At 37.7% G+C, this 18,889-nt stretch overlaps 1 protein-coding gene across 2 annotated transcripts in view; it reads left to right on the forward strand.

The window, feature by feature from the left end:
• TMEM87A (transmembrane protein 87A) overlaps positions 1–18,889 on the forward strand; it is a 59,598-nt gene that overhangs the window by 13,782 nt on the left and 26,927 nt on the right. For both annotated transcript variants that reach the window (XM_066276955.1, XM_066276956.1), the window contains exons 7-11: positions 8,340–8,448; positions 11,392–11,453; positions 12,738–12,921; positions 14,492–14,591; positions 17,738–17,831. In XM_066276955.1, coding sequence (XP_066133052.1) covers positions 8,340–8,448; positions 11,392–11,453; positions 12,738–12,921; positions 14,492–14,591; positions 17,738–17,831 — 549 coding nt within the window. The remainder of the gene's footprint in view (positions 1–8,339; positions 8,449–11,391; positions 11,454–12,737; positions 12,922–14,491; positions 14,592–17,737; positions 17,832–18,889) is intronic.

Genomic DNA, 18,889 nt, shown 5'->3' on the forward strand with positions numbered 1-18,889 from the left:
TTCACTTTCTAATTCACAATAACTAATTCCTCAAAATTTTGCTAGTTAAAAATATAGAGGAAAAAAAAATATATAGAGGAAAGATGATAGCTGTACTTGGTGGGTCATGGATAACAAAACTGCTTAAAGCTTTTAATTTTATAACAACTTTATTATGACATAATATAGATATCTCAAAATTTACTCTTGTAAAACATTCGATTCTGTGATTTTTAGTATATTTACAAGTTGTGCAACCACCAGTCATTATCTAATTTCAGAACATCTTCATCACCCCAAAAAAGTAGTGGCATAGCCATTAGTAGTCACTCCTCATTCCATCCTTCCCTTAGCCCTAGTCAGCCACCATTTCTGTCTCTTAGGACTTGCCTGTTCTGTTCATCTCATACAGATGGAATCATACAATTTGTGACCTAACGTCTGGCTTCTGTCACAATGTAAAGCAGTCTGAACTTTTACTTACTTCTTGTGCAGAGCCTTAAGATCAGCCAGAAGTGAACAATCGGGCTCTTCAGGTCTTTCTCGGTTATATGTGCAGTCTCACACATACATGCATACCCCTGCATGTACTCGTCACCTTCTAGATTTCCAGGAATATCTTGGACCCTTATAGACATCTTTTTTTTTCTAATTTTTCCTTTTTAAGTGTTTAGTCAGCCTCTTGATGGCCCCACCTAGTAGCACTGACTGGGGCTGCTGTGATCTTTAGCAGTTGCTGTGCGTGTTTTTGAGAGTATCATGAGCACAGTGTTCTTCCCACTGAATGAGCTCTGAGTCAGGTCATGTAAACTGAACCCTAGGAATGGAGCTTTTCCAGATCGCTCTGACAGTGGGGCTTTGGAGGGCTTCCAAACTTGTTTTTTTCAGTGGTTGCCAAACTTCTGTTTTTCACAGCTGTTATTGTTGTGAGTACTTTGGTTTCAAGAAGCTTGGAACACAGGAGCATGGGATTATAGTGAACAAAAACACCATGAACTTGCTTTTTCTGCTAAGATTCAGCTGGTTTTCTTACTGAGATTTCTCTTCAGCTGTTCTTGAGGAAACAGTTCTAGGATTGTTAAAAGTTTTAATTCATTTCCAAACTTCCAAAAAATTGATTTTGATAGTTTTTGCCCATATTCTTGTTGCTTTTATGGATGAGTGTATTTCCAAAGTATATTTTATTTTGTCATTCCTGAAAATCTCTCCACCCTTGTTGCCTTGATTATAGTTGTACAGAATTTTATCCTAAAAATAAGTTAGGCACGGCAGATTTCATAACTTTTTTTTTTTTAAACAGTGAATATCCATTGGGTTTTTTCTTATTGCTAACATATATATTATGTATATATCAGGTCTACCGGAAAGTTCTGTCCGTTTCTATCACAAGGTTTCGACATATAAGCACATATTTATTTGGCGCATGTGTGCCTCTCTTATTTTTATCACTTAATGTATACATACTGATGTAGCAAATTAACTAAAACAAAGTTGATTCACGTTAGTCTTATGTGTGAAACAATAGTGTACCCATGGCTACTGATAAAGTTCATTTACGCCACTGTAATTTTTACAAATTTCAACAAGGAAGAAATGCTACAGAACCATGTAGAAATTTATTGAAAGTGTTTGGTGAAGGTACAGTTTCTGATAGGACATGCAGAAGATGGTTCGAAAACTTCGAAACAGGTGATTTCTACCTTTCTGATCTTTGATCAATGACGATGTTGTTAAGACCATGTTGGAGCAAGATCCTTTTCTGACAACATCAGAGATCGCAGAAAGGCTTAATTCAGCTCAGCAAACCATTTCGGACCATATTTGGAAGGTAGGATTGGTGTGGAAATATTCAAGCTGGGTGCCACATGAATTAAGTCAGAAGAATTTGGATGATCGAGTCATCATATGCACATCTCTGCTTGCTCAGAACAAAATCAAGCCCTTCTTGAACCGGATGATAACCGGGGTTGAAAAGTGGATTACCTACGAAAACATCGTAAGGAAAAGGGCATATTGTGAACCCGAAAAACCTAGCCCTTCCACCTCTAAACCAAATTTGACTCTGAATAAGAGAATGTTGTGTATATGATGGGATATTCGAGGACCAATACATTATGAGCTTTTAAAACCAAAAGAAAAGCTCAATTTGGAGAAGTATTGTCAGCAACTGGATAATTTAAAGACAGCAGTCCAAGAAAAGAGGCCAGCGATGTTCAATAGGAAGAACATCATACTGCATTATGATAATGCCAGGTCACATGCTGCTTTGGGGACTCGTCAAAAAATTGCAGAACTAGGCTGGGAAATTCTGTCGCATCCACCATATTCCCTGGACTTAGCACCCTCCGACTGTCACTTGTTTTTGTCCTTACAAAATTTTTTGAAGGGCAAAAAATTCAAAAATGAAGATATATCAAACAAGTGCTCGTTCAATTTTTCGCATCAAAAGATAAAACATTTTTCAAAAATGGGATATACAAATTGCCCTCGTGCGGGCAAGAAATCATTAATATTCAATAATGCAATTATATTATTTAATAAAGTTTATTTACAGTAAGAAAAATTTGTATTTTGTTTTATTCCAAAAACGGACAGAACTTTCCGGTAGACCGTATATATTTACTTATATAGATATATACTATGTATATAATGCTAATATATATATTTACTATAAAAATTTAGAAAATGAACATAAATGAAAAATAATCTAATACTACCACACACTGAGACAATAAACATACTTCTAGTCTTTTGTCTTTGTGCATATTTATATTTAATTTACTTAAATATGGGAATTTTATTTTTTTACATTTTATTTTTATTTATTTTTACAGGGACAGAGAGAGAGTCAGAGAGAGGGATAGCTAGGGACAGACAAGAATGGAGAGAGAGGAGAAGCATCAATCATCAGTTTTTCGTCGTGACAACTTAGTTGTTCATTGATTGTTTTCTCATATGTGCCTTGACCACAGGCCTTCAGCAGACCGAGTGACCCCTTGCTCAAGCCAGCGACCTTGGGTTCAAGCTGGCGAGCTTTTTGCTCAAGCCAGATGAGCCTGCGCTCAAGCTGGCGACCGTGGGTTCTTGAACCTGGGTCCTTTTGCATCCCAGTTCAACTGCGCCACTGCCTGGTCAAGCTTTTTTTTTTTTTGACACAGAGAGAAAGTCAGAGAGAGGGACAGATAGGGATAGGGAGAGAGATGAAAGGCTTCAGTTTTTCATTGGTAGCATCTTAGTTGTTCATTGATTACTTTTTGATCTGTGCCTTGACTAGGGGACTACAGCAGAGCAAGTGACTCCTTGCTCAAGCCAGAAACCCTACACTCAAGCTGGTGAGCCCGCGCTCAATCCAGATAAGCCGGTGCTCAAGCTGGCAGCCTCAGGGTTTTGAACCTGAGTCCTCCATGTCCCAGTCCAGTGCTCTATCCACCGCGCCCGTTTGGTCAGGCCACTAAAATGGGAGTCTTTTCTTTTTTAATTTTTTTTTTTTACTTATTGATTATAGCAAGAGAAGGAGGGGGAGACAGACAGACAGACAGACAGACAGGAATATAGATCTGTTTCTGTAAGTGCCCTCACTGGGGATTGAACTGGCAACCTCTGTGCTTCTGGATGATGCTCTAACCAACCAAGTTATTCAACCAGGGCAAAAAATGAGAATCTTACAACATGTATTATATTGTAACTTTTAGCTTAGCAATATAATGTGGACATCTGTCCAGTTCAGTAAATATTTGTGGCATCATTATTCAAATGCCTGCATAATATTTTATTGTATGAATACATTGCAGTTTGTTTATAGATTTTCTATTATCGGACATTTATGTTTCATTATCTTGTAATTATAACAGCACTACATTTAATATTTTTGTAGATATATTTGTTTTTAGATCTGTGTTTTCTGGTTTCAAAACAATTCCATGTTGATGAACATTTTGCTTCTATATATATATATATATATATATATATATTTTTTTTTTTTTTTTTTTTTTTTTTTTTTGTTTTTTTATTAAGATGGAAACGGGGAGAGACAGACAGACTCCCGCATGCGCCCGACCGGGATCCACCCGGCATGCCCACCAGGGGGCGACGCTCTGCCCACCAGGGAGCGATGCTCTGCCCCTCCGGGGCGTTGCTCTGTTGTGACCAGAGCCACTCTAGCGCCTGGGGCAGAGGCCAAGGAGCCATCCCCAGCGCCCGGGCCATCTTTTGCTCCAATGGAGCCTTGGCTGCAGGAGGGGAAGAGAGAGACAGAGAGGAAGGAGAGGGGGAGGGGTAGAGAAGCAGATGGGCGCTTCTCCTGTGTGCCCTGGCTGGGAATCGAACCCTGGACTTCTGCACGCCAGGCCGACACTCAACCACTGAGCCAACCGGCCAGGGCTGCTTCTATAATTTAAAAGTAAAAGTCCTTTGTAATTTTATTTTTTAGAAGTTTAATGTTATTACACTGAACACATGCATATTAATCAAAATGAGATTATATATTTTATATACTGCTCTGTAATTTTCTTTCTACTTCACAAGTTAGTACATTGAGCAGCACTACTTCACCTTTTTGGCTGTGTGCTATTTAATTTTACTGTGATTTTTATAATTAACACCTAGTTGATGTGCATTCGGTTGTTTCCAGATTTCAACTATTATGGGTGAGGTCACATTGATAATGTCTAGTTATAGCTTTGTGCACATTTATATTTTCTTTTGCTTAAATTCCTGGAGGTAGAATTGTTGGGTCCAAGTATATATATGATTTTAAGTTCTTTAATGTTTTGTCATAGTGCTCTGGGAAAATGTTGTAGCAATTTATGGTCAAAAGAAAATAAGATGGAGTTTCCCTCTTTCCTGACAAAAAATGGCTATTCTTATTTAAAGCATTTTATGCGGTTTGTCAGGTTAAATTGTTGTAAATTGTACTTTTAAAAGAATAAAACTGAACATTTTTATTCATATTAGCTATGTGAATTGCGTCTTATTCATTGGTCTTCGGTGCATAACATACTTTTAAGTTCTACTCAGAGCTTGAGCCCTATTCCTGGTGATGAAAGGTGGCTTTAAAGATGACCTTGTTGAATATTACAAGCAATATTTAAAACTATTTCAGGGATCCCCAAACTTTTTACACAGGGGTCCAGTTCACTGTCCCTCAGACCGTTGGAGGGCCGCCACATACAGTGCTCCTCTCACTGACCACCATTGAAAGAGATGCCCCTTCCGGAAGTGTGGCGGGTGGATAAATGGCCTCAGGGGGCCGCATGTGGCTGCGGGCTGTAGTTTGGGGACGCCTGATTTAGATTATAATAGAAGTGAAAGAATTATCTGTCGTTTGATTATTCTTCCTAAAAATTGGGCCTGAGGGAGTACTTTATAATTCAAAAGCATACAATAAATTTATTACCTCTTCCCCTTTTCAGAAAAGCTTTGATAAAACATGTTTTTAGCCTGACCAGGCGGTGGCACAGTGGATAGAGCGTCGGACTGGGATGCAGAGGACCCAGGTTCAAGACCCCAAGATTGCCAGCTTGAGCGCGGGCTCATCTGGTTTGAGCAGAAGCCCACCAGCTTGAACCCAAGGTTGCTGGCTCGAGCAAGGGGTTACTCGGTCAGTTGAAGGCCCGTGGTCAAGGCACATATGAGAAAGCAATCAATGAACAACTAAGGTGTTGCAACGCGCAATGAAAAACTAATGATTGGTGCTTCTCATCTCTCTCCGTCCTGTCTGTCCCTCTCTCTGACTCACTCTCTGTCTCTGTAAAATATAAATAAATAAACAAAACAAAACAAAACATGTTTTTGGAGGAAAGGACCTCTCCTTGTTGCTTCAGTTGAGAAAAGATTTAATATTTGCTTAACTCAGTATTCTGGTTTAATTTAAGCAGTAATGTATTTACTATTATAATATTTTTTCAATTAAAAGGTTATTTTTTAGAGCAGTTTTAGGTTCAGAAAAATTGAGCAAAAAGCAGAGAGTTTGCACATACCCCCTCCACAACTGCACTCAGACTCCCCCCAACGTCCACATCCTACACCAGTGTGGAGCATTTATTACAATTGGTGAACCAACACTGACACATCTTTATCAATCAAAGTCCATGGTTTAAATTAGGGTTAGTTCTTTGTGTTGTACATTGTTTTGGTTTTAACAAATGTATAATGACAGGTATACACCATTATATTATTATACAGAATAGTTTCATTGCCCTGAAAATTCCCTATGCCCCACCTATTCATCCCTCCTTCCTAAGCCCCTGGTAATTACTGATTTTTTTACTGTCTCCGAAGTTTTGGCATTTTTCAGAATGTTAATAGTTGAAATCATAATATATAGCTTTTCAGATTGGCTTATTTCACTTAATAATATGCATTTAAGGTTCTCCATGTTCAGATTGGCTTCTTTCACTTAGTAATATGCATTTAAGGTTCTCCATGCTTTGTGGCTTGATAGTTCATTTCTCTTTAGTGCTGAATAATATTCCAGAGTCTGGTTGTACCACAGTTGATGTATCAGTTTGCCTATTGAAGAACACCTGTCGAAAGAACTAATAATAGTACCTATTTGTTAGGGTTATTGTGAGGATTAAAGAATATAATAAAATTACAAGTTTAATACAGTGTCTGGCATATGAATGTTATTTTTACAGTGTCAAAATATAATTCTAGAATTAAATATAAATTTTGGCATATAAGAATTTTTCGGTCCCTTTTGAAATTTGTAAGAGTTAGTTTTAAGAAACATAAAATTAGCAGAACAGCTTATTACATCAAAGCTTTATTGAGCAAGAAAGTTCAGTAAAGGTTCAATTAATTATGGGTAATTAGGAGCCTGACCAGGCGGTGGTGCAGTGGATAGAGCATGGGACTGGGATGTGGAGGACCCAGGTTTGAGACCATGAGGTCACCAGCTTGAGCGTGGGCTTATCTGGTTTGAGCAAAGCTCACCAGCTTGGACTCAAGGTTGCTGGCTCCAGCAAGGGGTTACTCAGTCTGCTGAAGGCCTGCGGTCAAGGCACATATGAGAAAGCAATCAATGAACAACTAAAGTGGCGCAACGAAAAACTGATAATTGATGCTTCTCATCTCTCTCCATTCCTGTCTGTCTATCCCTCTCTCTGACTCTTTGTCTCTGTAAAAAAAAAAAAGAAAAGGAAAAAAAATATGAGTAATTAGGAAGAGATATAACTTTGAAGCTATAAAGTTTTCTCACAAACTACTCCTGAATTTTGTCATCGGACAGAGGTAAATGTATAGGATTCATCATGGCATTTGTGTTCTTAAGTTACTAAGATAACCTAGTAAATATATAGCTGAAAAATTATTTAATCTGTTTTGTTTGATACTTTGGATTTGTGTCATGGACTGTTATTTCTGAACTCTTGTATAGCCTTTATTTGGGTTGTAGGATAGCTTGAGCATTTGAGCAAAGCTGTGGCTCCACAGGAAAATGCTTGAATGCACAAAATCTGTTATCCACTCTGAGGAGTTTCATAGATCAGTGAAGCTTACCCAGTGGTCTCTGGATAGAAGTTTCAAGACAAGAAGGTAATAAATTGCAAGTCTAAGTAGCAATACCTCCTTTCACATAGGAAAGAGCAGCCAGTCGTTTTCTATGTTGATCTCTTATCCTCAAGTCTTTAGTCTTGTGTTTTAAAGGTTCATAGTCCCTCTAGAAGGAATGGCAACAAATCCTTTGAAGACTTTTTCCTAAGGCTCTGCACAAACTAACAGACCTTGTGACAGATTCTTCAGATTCTTCTAACTAACCAGTTCTCTAAACATGGAGTCTGTTAACTACTTCCTCAACTTTGCGGGTCATGACTGTTGCTTTCCATGTAGGCTAGCCAAGATTAAGGATGATATAAATGTGAGACCTTATCAGAGATTCTGGTAGTCTTGGAAAGGGCATAAGCAAAGGGAATTAGATTCAGGAAATGCTGTTTATAATTCACTAATGTTGTCAATGGGTATTATTTTTTTAGGTGATTTTAAAAAAAATCTTTGTTTGTTTGGGATATTTATGTTTTGAAATACAATCTAGTATCCTAGCATGGCTTACACAGAGATTTAATTTAGTGAGTTCAGTTGAGGCTTTCCTTGTAGAAAAATTGATAAGTAAAACATGTGATTTTTGTGTATAACAAGATAAAAGATGTTTGGCCTTTCAGAAATTTATCATCTAACCTTTTGTATTATTTATAAAACAAACAGTGGGCCTGTTTGTTGTGCTGAATCTACTGTTATAATTAATGGTTGAACATGAGGACTTAACCATGTTTCTGAGTACAGTCTGACACAAAATTTTCATACTGTATTATTTTGCTCTTAATTCTTAAGACTTGAAGTTTTAATGCCATTTTTCTCTCTAGGCAATGCATGATCCGCTGAAAACTTGGCAAGATGCACCATACATTTTTATTGTACATATTGGCATTTTATCCTCAAAGGAATCGGCAAAAGAAAACCCACTTTTTACTAGTAAGTACATTGTGTTTTTGCTTACCATTTGTTTTATTATCTAGTTGTGTCATGCATGGTGGGTCATGTGTAGATGTTTTAAGGGAGGGAATAATTAATTAAGAATGTTTGTTCTTAATTGAACGACAAGATAACCTGGACTTGTTATCTTTGAATATATATATCCTGATTTATTGATGTCACCCCATTAAAAAAATAAAATTATAAAAAAAAAAAAAAAAAAAAAAAAGAATGTTCTAAAAAAAAAAAAAAAAGAATGTTTGTTCTAAAGTAGAAAAATTGAGGAAATTAACATTTTTCTGTACCCAAGATGTACCAGATATAGTCTTAGACACATATGCTTTCTTATTATTTGTGATAGATACTAGATTTCATTTTCCTTCATTTGAGCCTCTAGCTTTTAAAATTCTTAATCAGTATCATGCTCTTGGTATTCTGAAATAGACTTGTCAAAACTAGGTTACCAAGTTAAAACCTGGCAATTTAAAACTTAATTTTAAAATTAATGGACTTTGGTAATTTTTTAACATCTGAATTTTTAAAAAAATTTTCAATTATAGTTGAGATACAAAATCACAGTATTACTGTGTTGTACACCTGGGGCATATAATTTTGTATGTTAGCTGTCTCAGTTTTTCTTGATGTTCCCCTTTCCACCTTTGCTACCCATTTCATGGAGTCATTTCTCACCTGGAATTTTGCAGTAGCTTACTTCTTGTAATTTTTTGTTTGTTTCGTTTTTTCCTTCCCCTCTGTAGTTTCTTTCCTCTCCTTTCTCAAGGAGAACATTGAATAGAAACAATTATTTATGGTGGCTTTACTTATCCTTATTGTTTTGGTACATTTCACCATTAAGTATCATGTTTACTATAGATCGTTTTCAGAATATTCTTTATTTGGTTAAAGCTGTCCCTTTCTAGTCCAGTTTTACTACGTGTATTTTTCTTTTTCTAGTATTAAGAATGAATGCTCAGTTTTATCAGATGCTTTTATTATGTTGAGTAAAAGACCATAGAGATTTCCTCATTTGATCTGTTTATGTGGTTTATTATGTTAGCTGGTTTTCTAATGTTGAACCATTCTTGAATTTCTGAGATGCCATTATTTGGTCTTGACACACATACTCTTTTCCAGCTTATGTTCTTTTTGTTTTCTTTTTCGTTTTATCTGTTGTTTGAAGCTAGGAAGAAACTTGAAAGTACAGATTAAATTACATCATGTGAAAATTTCTCTCTAAAAGAATTTTTATCATTTTTCTTCCATTCATTAAAACAGTTGAAGTTTTCCTATTGCCTATAAACTTTCCACATTCTGCAGCAAGGCCTATAGAACTGTACGACTTGTCCCAGTTTACCTCTTGCTGCCTTGTGTCAGAACTACAACATAGTATTATGTAGAGTCTCAAGACTACATGTTCTTTAAATATATTATGCATTTTTATGCCTGACTCTGTTATTCTGCCCAGATGGCTTTTACTTTATTCTGGAAAATACAAAGTTATCCTTCCGGGTCTGACTCAAAGGGAGAGTTCTTTGTTGCTTTTAAACTAACTTCCTGTTCCCTAATCCACTAGGATGGTAGTGAATCATCCCCTGTTTTCCTTAGTGTGTATTATATAGTAAGTGCTCAAGTTATATTTTAGTATATAACAGGGGTTAGCCAACTTTTTCTTAAAGGGTCAGATAATAAATGTTCTCTCTCCTACAACTACCCAACTCTGCCATTGTGTAAATGCAGCTACAGACAGTATGTCAGTGAGTGGATGTGACTTTTTTTTATTAAAAGCTGATTTACAAGGATGATGAGTATGCAACATAATTGAATGACAGGATAACCTGGACATGTTTTCTTTGAATATATGTACCCTAATTTATTGATGTTACCCCGTTAAAATTAATAAAAATATATTTATAAAAAAAACAAAACAAAAAAAACCTGATTTATAAATTGTGAATGGTCAGATTTGGTCCATGTGCTATATTATGCTGACTTCTGGCATAGAATAAGCAAAGAATGTGACAAATAGTCACTACTTATTTTATTTGCTTTTATTAAATTAAGAAGGTACAGATTTAATAACCAGTTCTGCTATGAAAATTTTATGATTGCTATTATGGGATGTATCTTTTGTTCATAAAAGTATTAGGCCTGATTTATTTTTAATAATGGCATGTCCTTTCTGCCTAATACATATTAGTGGGAAATTTTTGTTGAATAGGCATTTATTAGTCTGTCTCTGGAGATAGAAATCACTTCTGATATAAATAAGTTTTTATTTATTAATCAGATAATAAAATTTATCCAAATAGTTTTATTCATTACAATCAATTTTAAAAATAGGTTTACTTCAGTAAGTCGTCTGTCTTTCAGATTCTAGTTACTGTCACTTGTTCTGCTTTATTAAACACTTTGTTGTTATTAAAGCACCTTCTAAAAATGATACATTAATGTAGCAAAGTCATACAAAATTGAAGTAGGTAAAAAAAAAAAATAGGAAAATATAGATAAGAAGAAAGAAGACAGAAGATGACAGAATGAAGGAATGAGGTCCTGTGCTTTACAAAGCATATTAGTGATGTGTTGTGAGAAAAACTGTATCTGAAATGTTTGGAATTTAGAGGAGATGGGGAATGTCCCGTGGGGCAGCTCACTTCTAGAGGGCTTTGTGGAGGAAGTACATTCAATCTAGTCTTTAAAGGATGTATCTTTTCCACTTATGATACCAACTGGAGCAGAGGCATGGAGACTTACGCAGGGCACAGCATGAACCTTAGTGAATGAGACTTAGTGAGTTTCAAAGCGTTCTACAAATGCAATATTTGCCAGAATTGAAATAGTTAAAAGTAAATGACCCACTGGAATTTTCATTAATTTGATCAAACATATCAGATGATTTTAATTTCTGCATCCTTTACATTAATTCTGAGGACTGTGTTTTGGCAGTGACTGTTGAAGTGAAGGGTCCCTATGAATACCTCACACTTGAAGAATATCCGTTGATGATTGTAAGTGAACATATATATATAAAAATATATATATTTTTTTTTTTTTTTGAGGGTGAGCATGAGAGAGATAGACAGGAAGGGAGAGAGAGGACGAGAAACATCAGCTCTTAGTTGCTTTCACTTTAGTTGTACATTGAGCTTCGTGTACATTCCTTGACTGGGGCTGAGCCAGTCAGTGTCTGCTTGCTCAAGCCAGCAACCTTGGGTTCAAGCTGGAGAGCTTTGGGATCGTATGGACCACCCCTGCTCAAGCCAGCAACTCTGCTCAGACAAGCCTGTGACCTGGGGTTTCAAACTGGCAACCACAGTATTCCAGGTTGATGCTCTCTATCCACTGCACCACCACCGGTCAGGCTGACCTCAGCATAAATGAGTTTAGGTGGAAAGAGTATTCAGGTTTTGTGGCAATATTATTTTTTAAAGATTTCTATTTATTGATTATAGAGGCGAGGGAGGAGCAAAAAGCATAAACTTGTAGTTGTTGCTTCTCTTGTGTGCCTTGACCAGGCAAGCCTGGAATTTCAAACTGGTACCCTCCAGAGTTGCAGGTCAGCAGTTTACAGGACAGGCACAATATTTTTTTTCTGAACAGTTTATAAAGTATTGCTTGTACTTTTGCACTTACTTTTCACTAAAATGTGACTGTGGGAGTGTCAGTGAATTCCTTTGTGCCTCTTTTTCTCATTGTAAAATAAAGAGGTTGATGACTTGTGGAATTTTAGATTTGAAAAATAGCTCAAAGATTGTTTCACTTTTCACATTCTCTCAAGAATTCAAGCAGGGGACTTCTTACAACCCTCTGGTTTCTGACTCACTTATAGTAACTAAGTGATGAAGTTTCATCCTTTTTAGTGTGTATGTGTGTGTCTGTGGGAATATCCTTAATGTATTTTCAGCTTTCCTTTGTTTGTGTTTTTCTCCTTCCTTTCCGTTTTATAGTTTTCCCACTCTGTCATGTTTCACTGTCTTTGGATATATCCTAACTTTGCCACATTTTTTTTCTCCAGTGTTCTCTTTGTATAAATTTACATTGTGAGCTGAAAGTGCTGGTACAATACAGATGAGCAGTCACTTGATGACATGCCCTTAGGTAGTCTCCCTCTGCTCAAAAGGAGATAATTTTTTTTGTGTTTATATCAAAAGCCAAAGGAATACAATAATTATTTTTTAACTAGAAGGTGTGATATGTATTTTTTTTTTATAGTTTGTGAAGAGTGTGTATTGATTCTAAATTGGTGCTTTGCCTTAATCCTCCTTTTTCTCTCTTACCCACTTCTCTGACAGTTTTTCATGGTAATGTGTATTGTGTATGTCCTGTTTGGTGTCCTGTGGCTGGCATGGTCTGCCTGCTACTGGAGAGATCTCTTGCGAATTCAGTTTTGGATCGGTGCTGTCATCTTCCTGGGGATGCTTGAGAAAGCTGTTTTCTATGCGGAATTTCAAAACATTCGATACAAAGGAGAATCTGGTATGTAACCAAAAAATGCCAGTTTGTGAGTGATCAACAGGTGTGACATGTGACAATTTTCCTAAGGTCAGCAGTCACTAACTAGGTTTAATTTTTGAATTAATTACTAGAATAACTTTGATGTAACTTTTGTTTTAATCTTATAATGTGTGGATTCAGTTATCTAAGAGTAATTTTACTGAAATATATTCACAAAAGTAGTGCCCATTTGGGAAAGACTATTACCACCATTGAATCTCATTGCCATTGTTTTTTCTTTTTCTTCAGATTTTATGTGTTGATTTTACAGAGAGAGTGAGGGGAGAGAGAAGTAGCTACTCATAGTTGCTTCACTTTAGTAGTTCATTGATTGCTTGTCATGTGTGTTGATCAGACAAGCCCAGGGCTTTGAACTGGCAATCTCAGCATTCCAGATCAATGTTTTATCCACTGTGCCACCACAAGCCAGGCTGCTATTGATTTTTTATTTTTTAGTGAGAGGAGGGGAGGCAGAGATACAGATCCCCACATACATCCCAACCAGAATCCAGCTGGCAAGGCCACTAGGGGGCAATGCTCTGCCATTCTGGGGCCATTGCTCTGTTGCAATTGGAGCCATTTTTTTTAGTACCCAAGGCAGAGGCCATGGAGCCATCCTCAGCGCCTGGGGCCAACTCACTCTAATTGAACCTTGGCTGTAGGAGGGGAGGAGATGAGAGAGGGAGAGAGAGAGAAAAGTGAGAGGGGGAGGGGTAGAGAAGCAGATAGGCGCTTCTCCTGTGTGCCCTGAACAGGAATTGAACCCTGGACTTCCACATCCTGGGCCAACACTCTACCACGGAGCTAACCATTCTGCCAGGGATGCCATTGATTTTTAAGGCACCATTATTATATACATCTAAGAAAGAAAGTAAATACTGCCTATTTAATTTTAATATTCCATTGATTGTAAGACACACTTTGATTTAAGAGATGTTAAAATGGGGTTGGGGTGTATCTAAGAATTGGTGAAATACAATAATACCAAGAAATAAGAGGTTGCTTTGGTTTAGAAAGATGGACAGATAATGGCAGAAATTGTTTTGTGTTGAAGTTTTTTTTTCATAGATTAAAATCTTATCAAGTCATTTAATTATTGGTAATTATTGTTGCAAGGTATACTAATTAAATCTCTCCCTTGTGTTTGAAAGGGCTCAAAAATAGTAGATGTGAAAATGAATTGAAAACTGTGTGTGTATGTGTTCCATGCTTTTTCTATGTATAGTTATGTTTCATAGTTTTTAAAATGGGGAGAATATTTCCTAGATGCTATCTACTATCCAAGTAGGATGAGATATTCTGCTGAGGTTTCGGTAAAGTGGGTGGTGGTGGTGGTGGGGAGGTAAATTGAACACAGCCTGATTGCTATCCACTTGAGTAAGATGATGTTACATCAGCTTATATACTTTGTAAAAATTGAAGTATCTTTTTATTAGGACTAATACCAGTGCTTTTTCTGAAAAGTGTTAGAGATCTACATTTGGTTCTAGAATTGCACCTTTTCTCAAACCTAGATGTACAGCACCCTTTCCGTCTTTTTTCTTTCTCATAGTCCAAGGCGCCTTGATACTTGCAGAGCTGCTTTCAGCAGTTAAGCGCTCACTGGCCCGGACCCTGGTCATCATAGTCAGTCTGGGATATGGCATAGTCAAGTGAGTATTCATATAAGAGCAGGTGAAAACACTGCTTAAATTGAAACAATTGCAGCTTCCTGGTGTAGTGGTTCTGTAAAAGTTGATACAAAAAATAGTTCTGAAATAAGAAAAAGTATCTGAAATTTTGTGATTTGTAAAAGTTGGGAAATGTTACTGTTTCATTTCACAGCTGAGAATTCAAGGAGCATCTGTAGGAAAACCTGCAGTTGTAGCAAATAACATTGAAACAGCACACTTCTAGAGTAAACTTAGAGGAGCTTTACTCTGCCAAATCAGATTTTTTATCAGAAGAGCATTCTTGCTGTCACAGTCTGCTTTTTTTTATTCAAAAAATTTTTGTGTGCCCCAGGCATTGTTCTAGGCCAGTGGTCGGCAAACCACGGCTTGTGAGCCACATGTGACCTAATAGCATGTGATGTTTTTAGCAAAGGCCAACTTAGGAGTACCCTAATTAAGTTAATAACAATGTACCTACCTATATAGTTTAAGTTTAAAAAATTTGGCTCTCAAAAGAAGTTTTAATTGTTGTACTGTTGATATTTGGCTCTGTTGACTAATGAGTTTGCCGACCACTGTTCTAGGCCCTTGGAATACAGCAGCTAAACAAAAGACTTGGAGTTTACATTGCTGGGGGCACAGGTAAAATTAGTGAGTAAGTAATGTCAACAATAAGTACTATGGAGCAGATGAAGCAGGCAGAAGGTATAGGGAAACTGCAAGGCAGCAGGTGGAACTTGCAAATATAAATAGGGTGGTCAAGGAATGCTTTACTTAGTGATGTTTAAGCAAAGATCTCACGTTGGTGAGGGAACTATATTTATATCCAGGGGAAGAGATGCTAATATGTGGTTAGATTCTGTGTGTGTGTGTATTTTTTTTAAGTGAGAGGAGGGGAGATAGGCAGACTCCCACATGCACCCTGACCAGAATCTACCCTCTGTGGCCAATGCTTGAATCAACTGAGCTATCCTCAGCACCTGGGGCCAATGCTCAAATCACTCGAGCCACTGGCTGCAAGAGGGGAAGGTGGGGAGAGAAGTGGATGGTCACTTCTCGTGTGTGTCCTGACCGGGAATCAAACCCCGGAATTTTCACATGCCAGGCCAACACTTTATCCATTGAGCAAACCAGCCAGGGACTGATTCTGTATATATTTTGAGGGTGGAGCCAGTGGACTCTGCTGACAGATCAAATGTATGATGTGAAAGAGAAGCAGAATCAAGGATGATGCCAACTATTTACTGAGTTCAGGAACGTCTTAGGTGGAATAAGTTTGGAGTGGGAGCAAGTTTAATAGTTCAGTTAGAAATCCAAATGAGGGAAGTTAGGGGGAGAGATTAGGGCAGAGGTATAAATTTGCAAGTCATTAGTTGTGGATATTTAATGCCTTGAGACTGGATGTGATCCCCAAGTATGTGAATATATAGAGAGAAGAGGTGAAAGGACTGAGTCTTTGAACATTTTCTATTATTTAGAAGTCAGTGAGATGAAGTAGAATTAGAGGAGAGAAAATTAAAGAGGTTAACTAGTGCTGTGGGAAGCAAACCTGAAGACTTTCAAGGAAAGAGTGATTAATTTGTCAAAGATGATTGAGAATTGACCATTGGATTTAAACTACATGCAGGATATTAGTGACCTTTGCAAGAATAGTTTTGGTGAAGCGATAGGACTTAGAGTGAGCTGGGTTGGAGTGAGTTAAGCAAGAATAGGACAAAAATTAGATCTAGCCAGGTATACACAATTATTTTCAAGGAGTGTATTGAGTTTTTTTTTTAGATTTTATTGATTTCTAGAGAGGAGAGAGAGAGAGAGACGGAGAGAGAGAGGGAAAGTGGGCAGAGAAGAGGGAAGTGTCACCTTGTAGTACTTGCTTCCCATATGGGCCTTGACTGGGCAAGCCCAGGGTTTCAAAACCTGCAACCTCAGCGTTCCAGGTCGACGTTTTACCACAGGTCAGGCTAAGGAGTTTTGTTTTAAGTGGGCTAAAGAAATGGGAGATTTCTTTTAAAATTTATTCATATAAATGAGTTTTGCTTTAGATGGAACTAGGGCAGTGGTCGGCAAACCGCAGCTCACGAGCCACATGTGGCTCTTTGGCCCCTTGAGTGCAGGCGCAAAGGCCAGCTTAGGAGTACCCTAATTAAGTTAATAACCATGTACCTATCTATATAGTTTAAGTTTAAAAAATTTGGCTCTCAAAAGAAATTTCAGTTGTTGTACTGTTGATATTTGGCTCTGTTGACTAATGAGTTTGCCGACCACTGGCTAGGAGAGTGGGGGAGTTTCATTTATGAATTTTATTTATTTTACAAATATTTCAAAACCTCCTATATCCCAAGAAGTATTTTAGGTTTCTATGATACAGCAGTGTGGAGAAAAATCCCAGCCCTATGGAGCTTTTCTGGTGTATAATGCACTAATAAATAACCCGGGGAGCTTATTAAAATAAAGATTCTGATTCAATAGCATTTTGAATACCAAGGATCCAAGACTTTTCCATGTTCAAGGTGGATCCTGGTTGGGCACATGCAGGAAAAATTCTTTCCCACCTGTCCCCAAATTGCTTTCAGAAGCTGTGCAAGATTTTTTTTGTATTTTGTTGGATTTTGAGCTCTGTGATGTACTGTTTATCTAATGAGCATCAGCAGGGTATTTGATTATGTTAAGAAATTAATTAAATTTTTAGATTTGAAAATGATATGGTTACTATTTAAAAAAATTCTTATTTGTTTAAAAACAACTGAAACGTAAATAAAAGATAAGATGTTTAGGATTCGTTTCAAAATGTTACAGGAGGATGGGAAGTGGATGGGATGTTTATGGGGCAGGATTGGCCATAGGCTGGTGGATATTAGGATGGGATAATGGGTCTAAGGGATTCATTATACTGTTGAGTATGTTTCAGAGTTCTGTATAATAAATAGTTTCTTTTTAAAAAATGCAGGAACCAGGGGACCTGTTCTAAAATTCTAGTATTCAGTATTTTTTCTTAAGAGCATATGTTCTTCTGAGTTTTTCTCTCTCAGGTGAATTCCCCAAGCATGTCTGGCATTCTGTTAAGTTGTTGGCCTATATTAACCCACATGAGTTTGTCTCAGGGTGTGTCGCACTTGTATTCAACTATCCCTTTGCTTCCTCTTTAGGCCTCGCCTTGGAGTCACTCTTCACAAGGTTGTGGTAGCAGGAGCCCTTTATCTTTTGTTCTCTGGAATGGAAGGTGTCCTCAGAGTTACTGGGGTCAGTACGTAATCTGAATTCTTGTGGTCAGTATTGTTTTTGTTTTGAAAAGGTGAATTGTGAATGTCTTTGGGCTTCTTTACTATTTCCTCTAATTCTCCTTTGGACTATGATTTTTATTTATTTATTTATTTTCCCTGTATTTTTCTGAACCCAGAAACGGGGAGAGACAGTCAGACAGACTCCTGCATGTGCCCAACCAGGAGCCACTCTAGCGCCTGGGGCAGAGGCCGAGGAGCCATCCCCAGCGCCTGGGCCATCTTTGCTCCAGTGGAGCCTCGGCTGTGGGAGGGGAAGAGAGAGACAGAGAGGAAGGGGGGGGGTGGAGAAGCAGATGGGCGCTTCTCCTGTGTGCTCTGGCCGGGAATTGAACCCAGGACTTCTGCACGCCAGGCCGACGCTCTACCACTGAGCCAACCGGCCAGGGCCTGGACTATGATTTTTAAAATGTATGAGTTATTACCTTGACCAGGTGGTGGCGCAGTGCATAGAGCTTCAGCCTGGGACGCAGAGAACCCAGGCTCAAAACCCCAAGGTTGCTGGCTTGAGCACAGGGCTCATCTGGTTTGAGTGTGGGCTCATCCAGTTTGAACATGGGCTCACTAGCTTGAGCATGGGTTTGCTGGCTTGAGTCCAAGGTTGCTGGCTTGAGCAAGTGCTCACAACTCCTGGTCTAGGCACATATGAGAAAGCAATCAATGAACAATTAAGGTGCAACAAAAAATTGATGCTTCTCATTTCTCTCCCTTCCTGTCTGTCCCTCTCTCCTACTTTCTCACTTAAAAAACAAAAAACAAAATTCTTTCCCACCTGTCCCCAAATTGCTATTTATTTAGTTTTTCCTCCCAGACAATAGATGATTCTTGTATAAGTGGCAACATTGTAATCATGCGCTTACTGGTTAATTTAATTTTTGTTTTAAAGTGACAATGCTGCTTGCTTAACCAGCACTTGAGTTTCCAAGGCTTTCTAAAATGTACCTAATTAAGTTTTACATAATTCTTGAGAATTACGTAATTAAGTCCTTTTAGGGAAGGAAACCAAAGCGCTGAGATATA

Source organism: Saccopteryx bilineata, chromosome 4, assembly GCF_036850765.1.
Source record: "Saccopteryx bilineata isolate mSacBil1 chromosome 4, mSacBil1_pri_phased_curated, whole genome shotgun sequence".
NCBI classification, from domain to species: Eukaryota; Metazoa; Chordata; class Mammalia; order Chiroptera; family Emballonuridae; genus Saccopteryx; species Saccopteryx bilineata.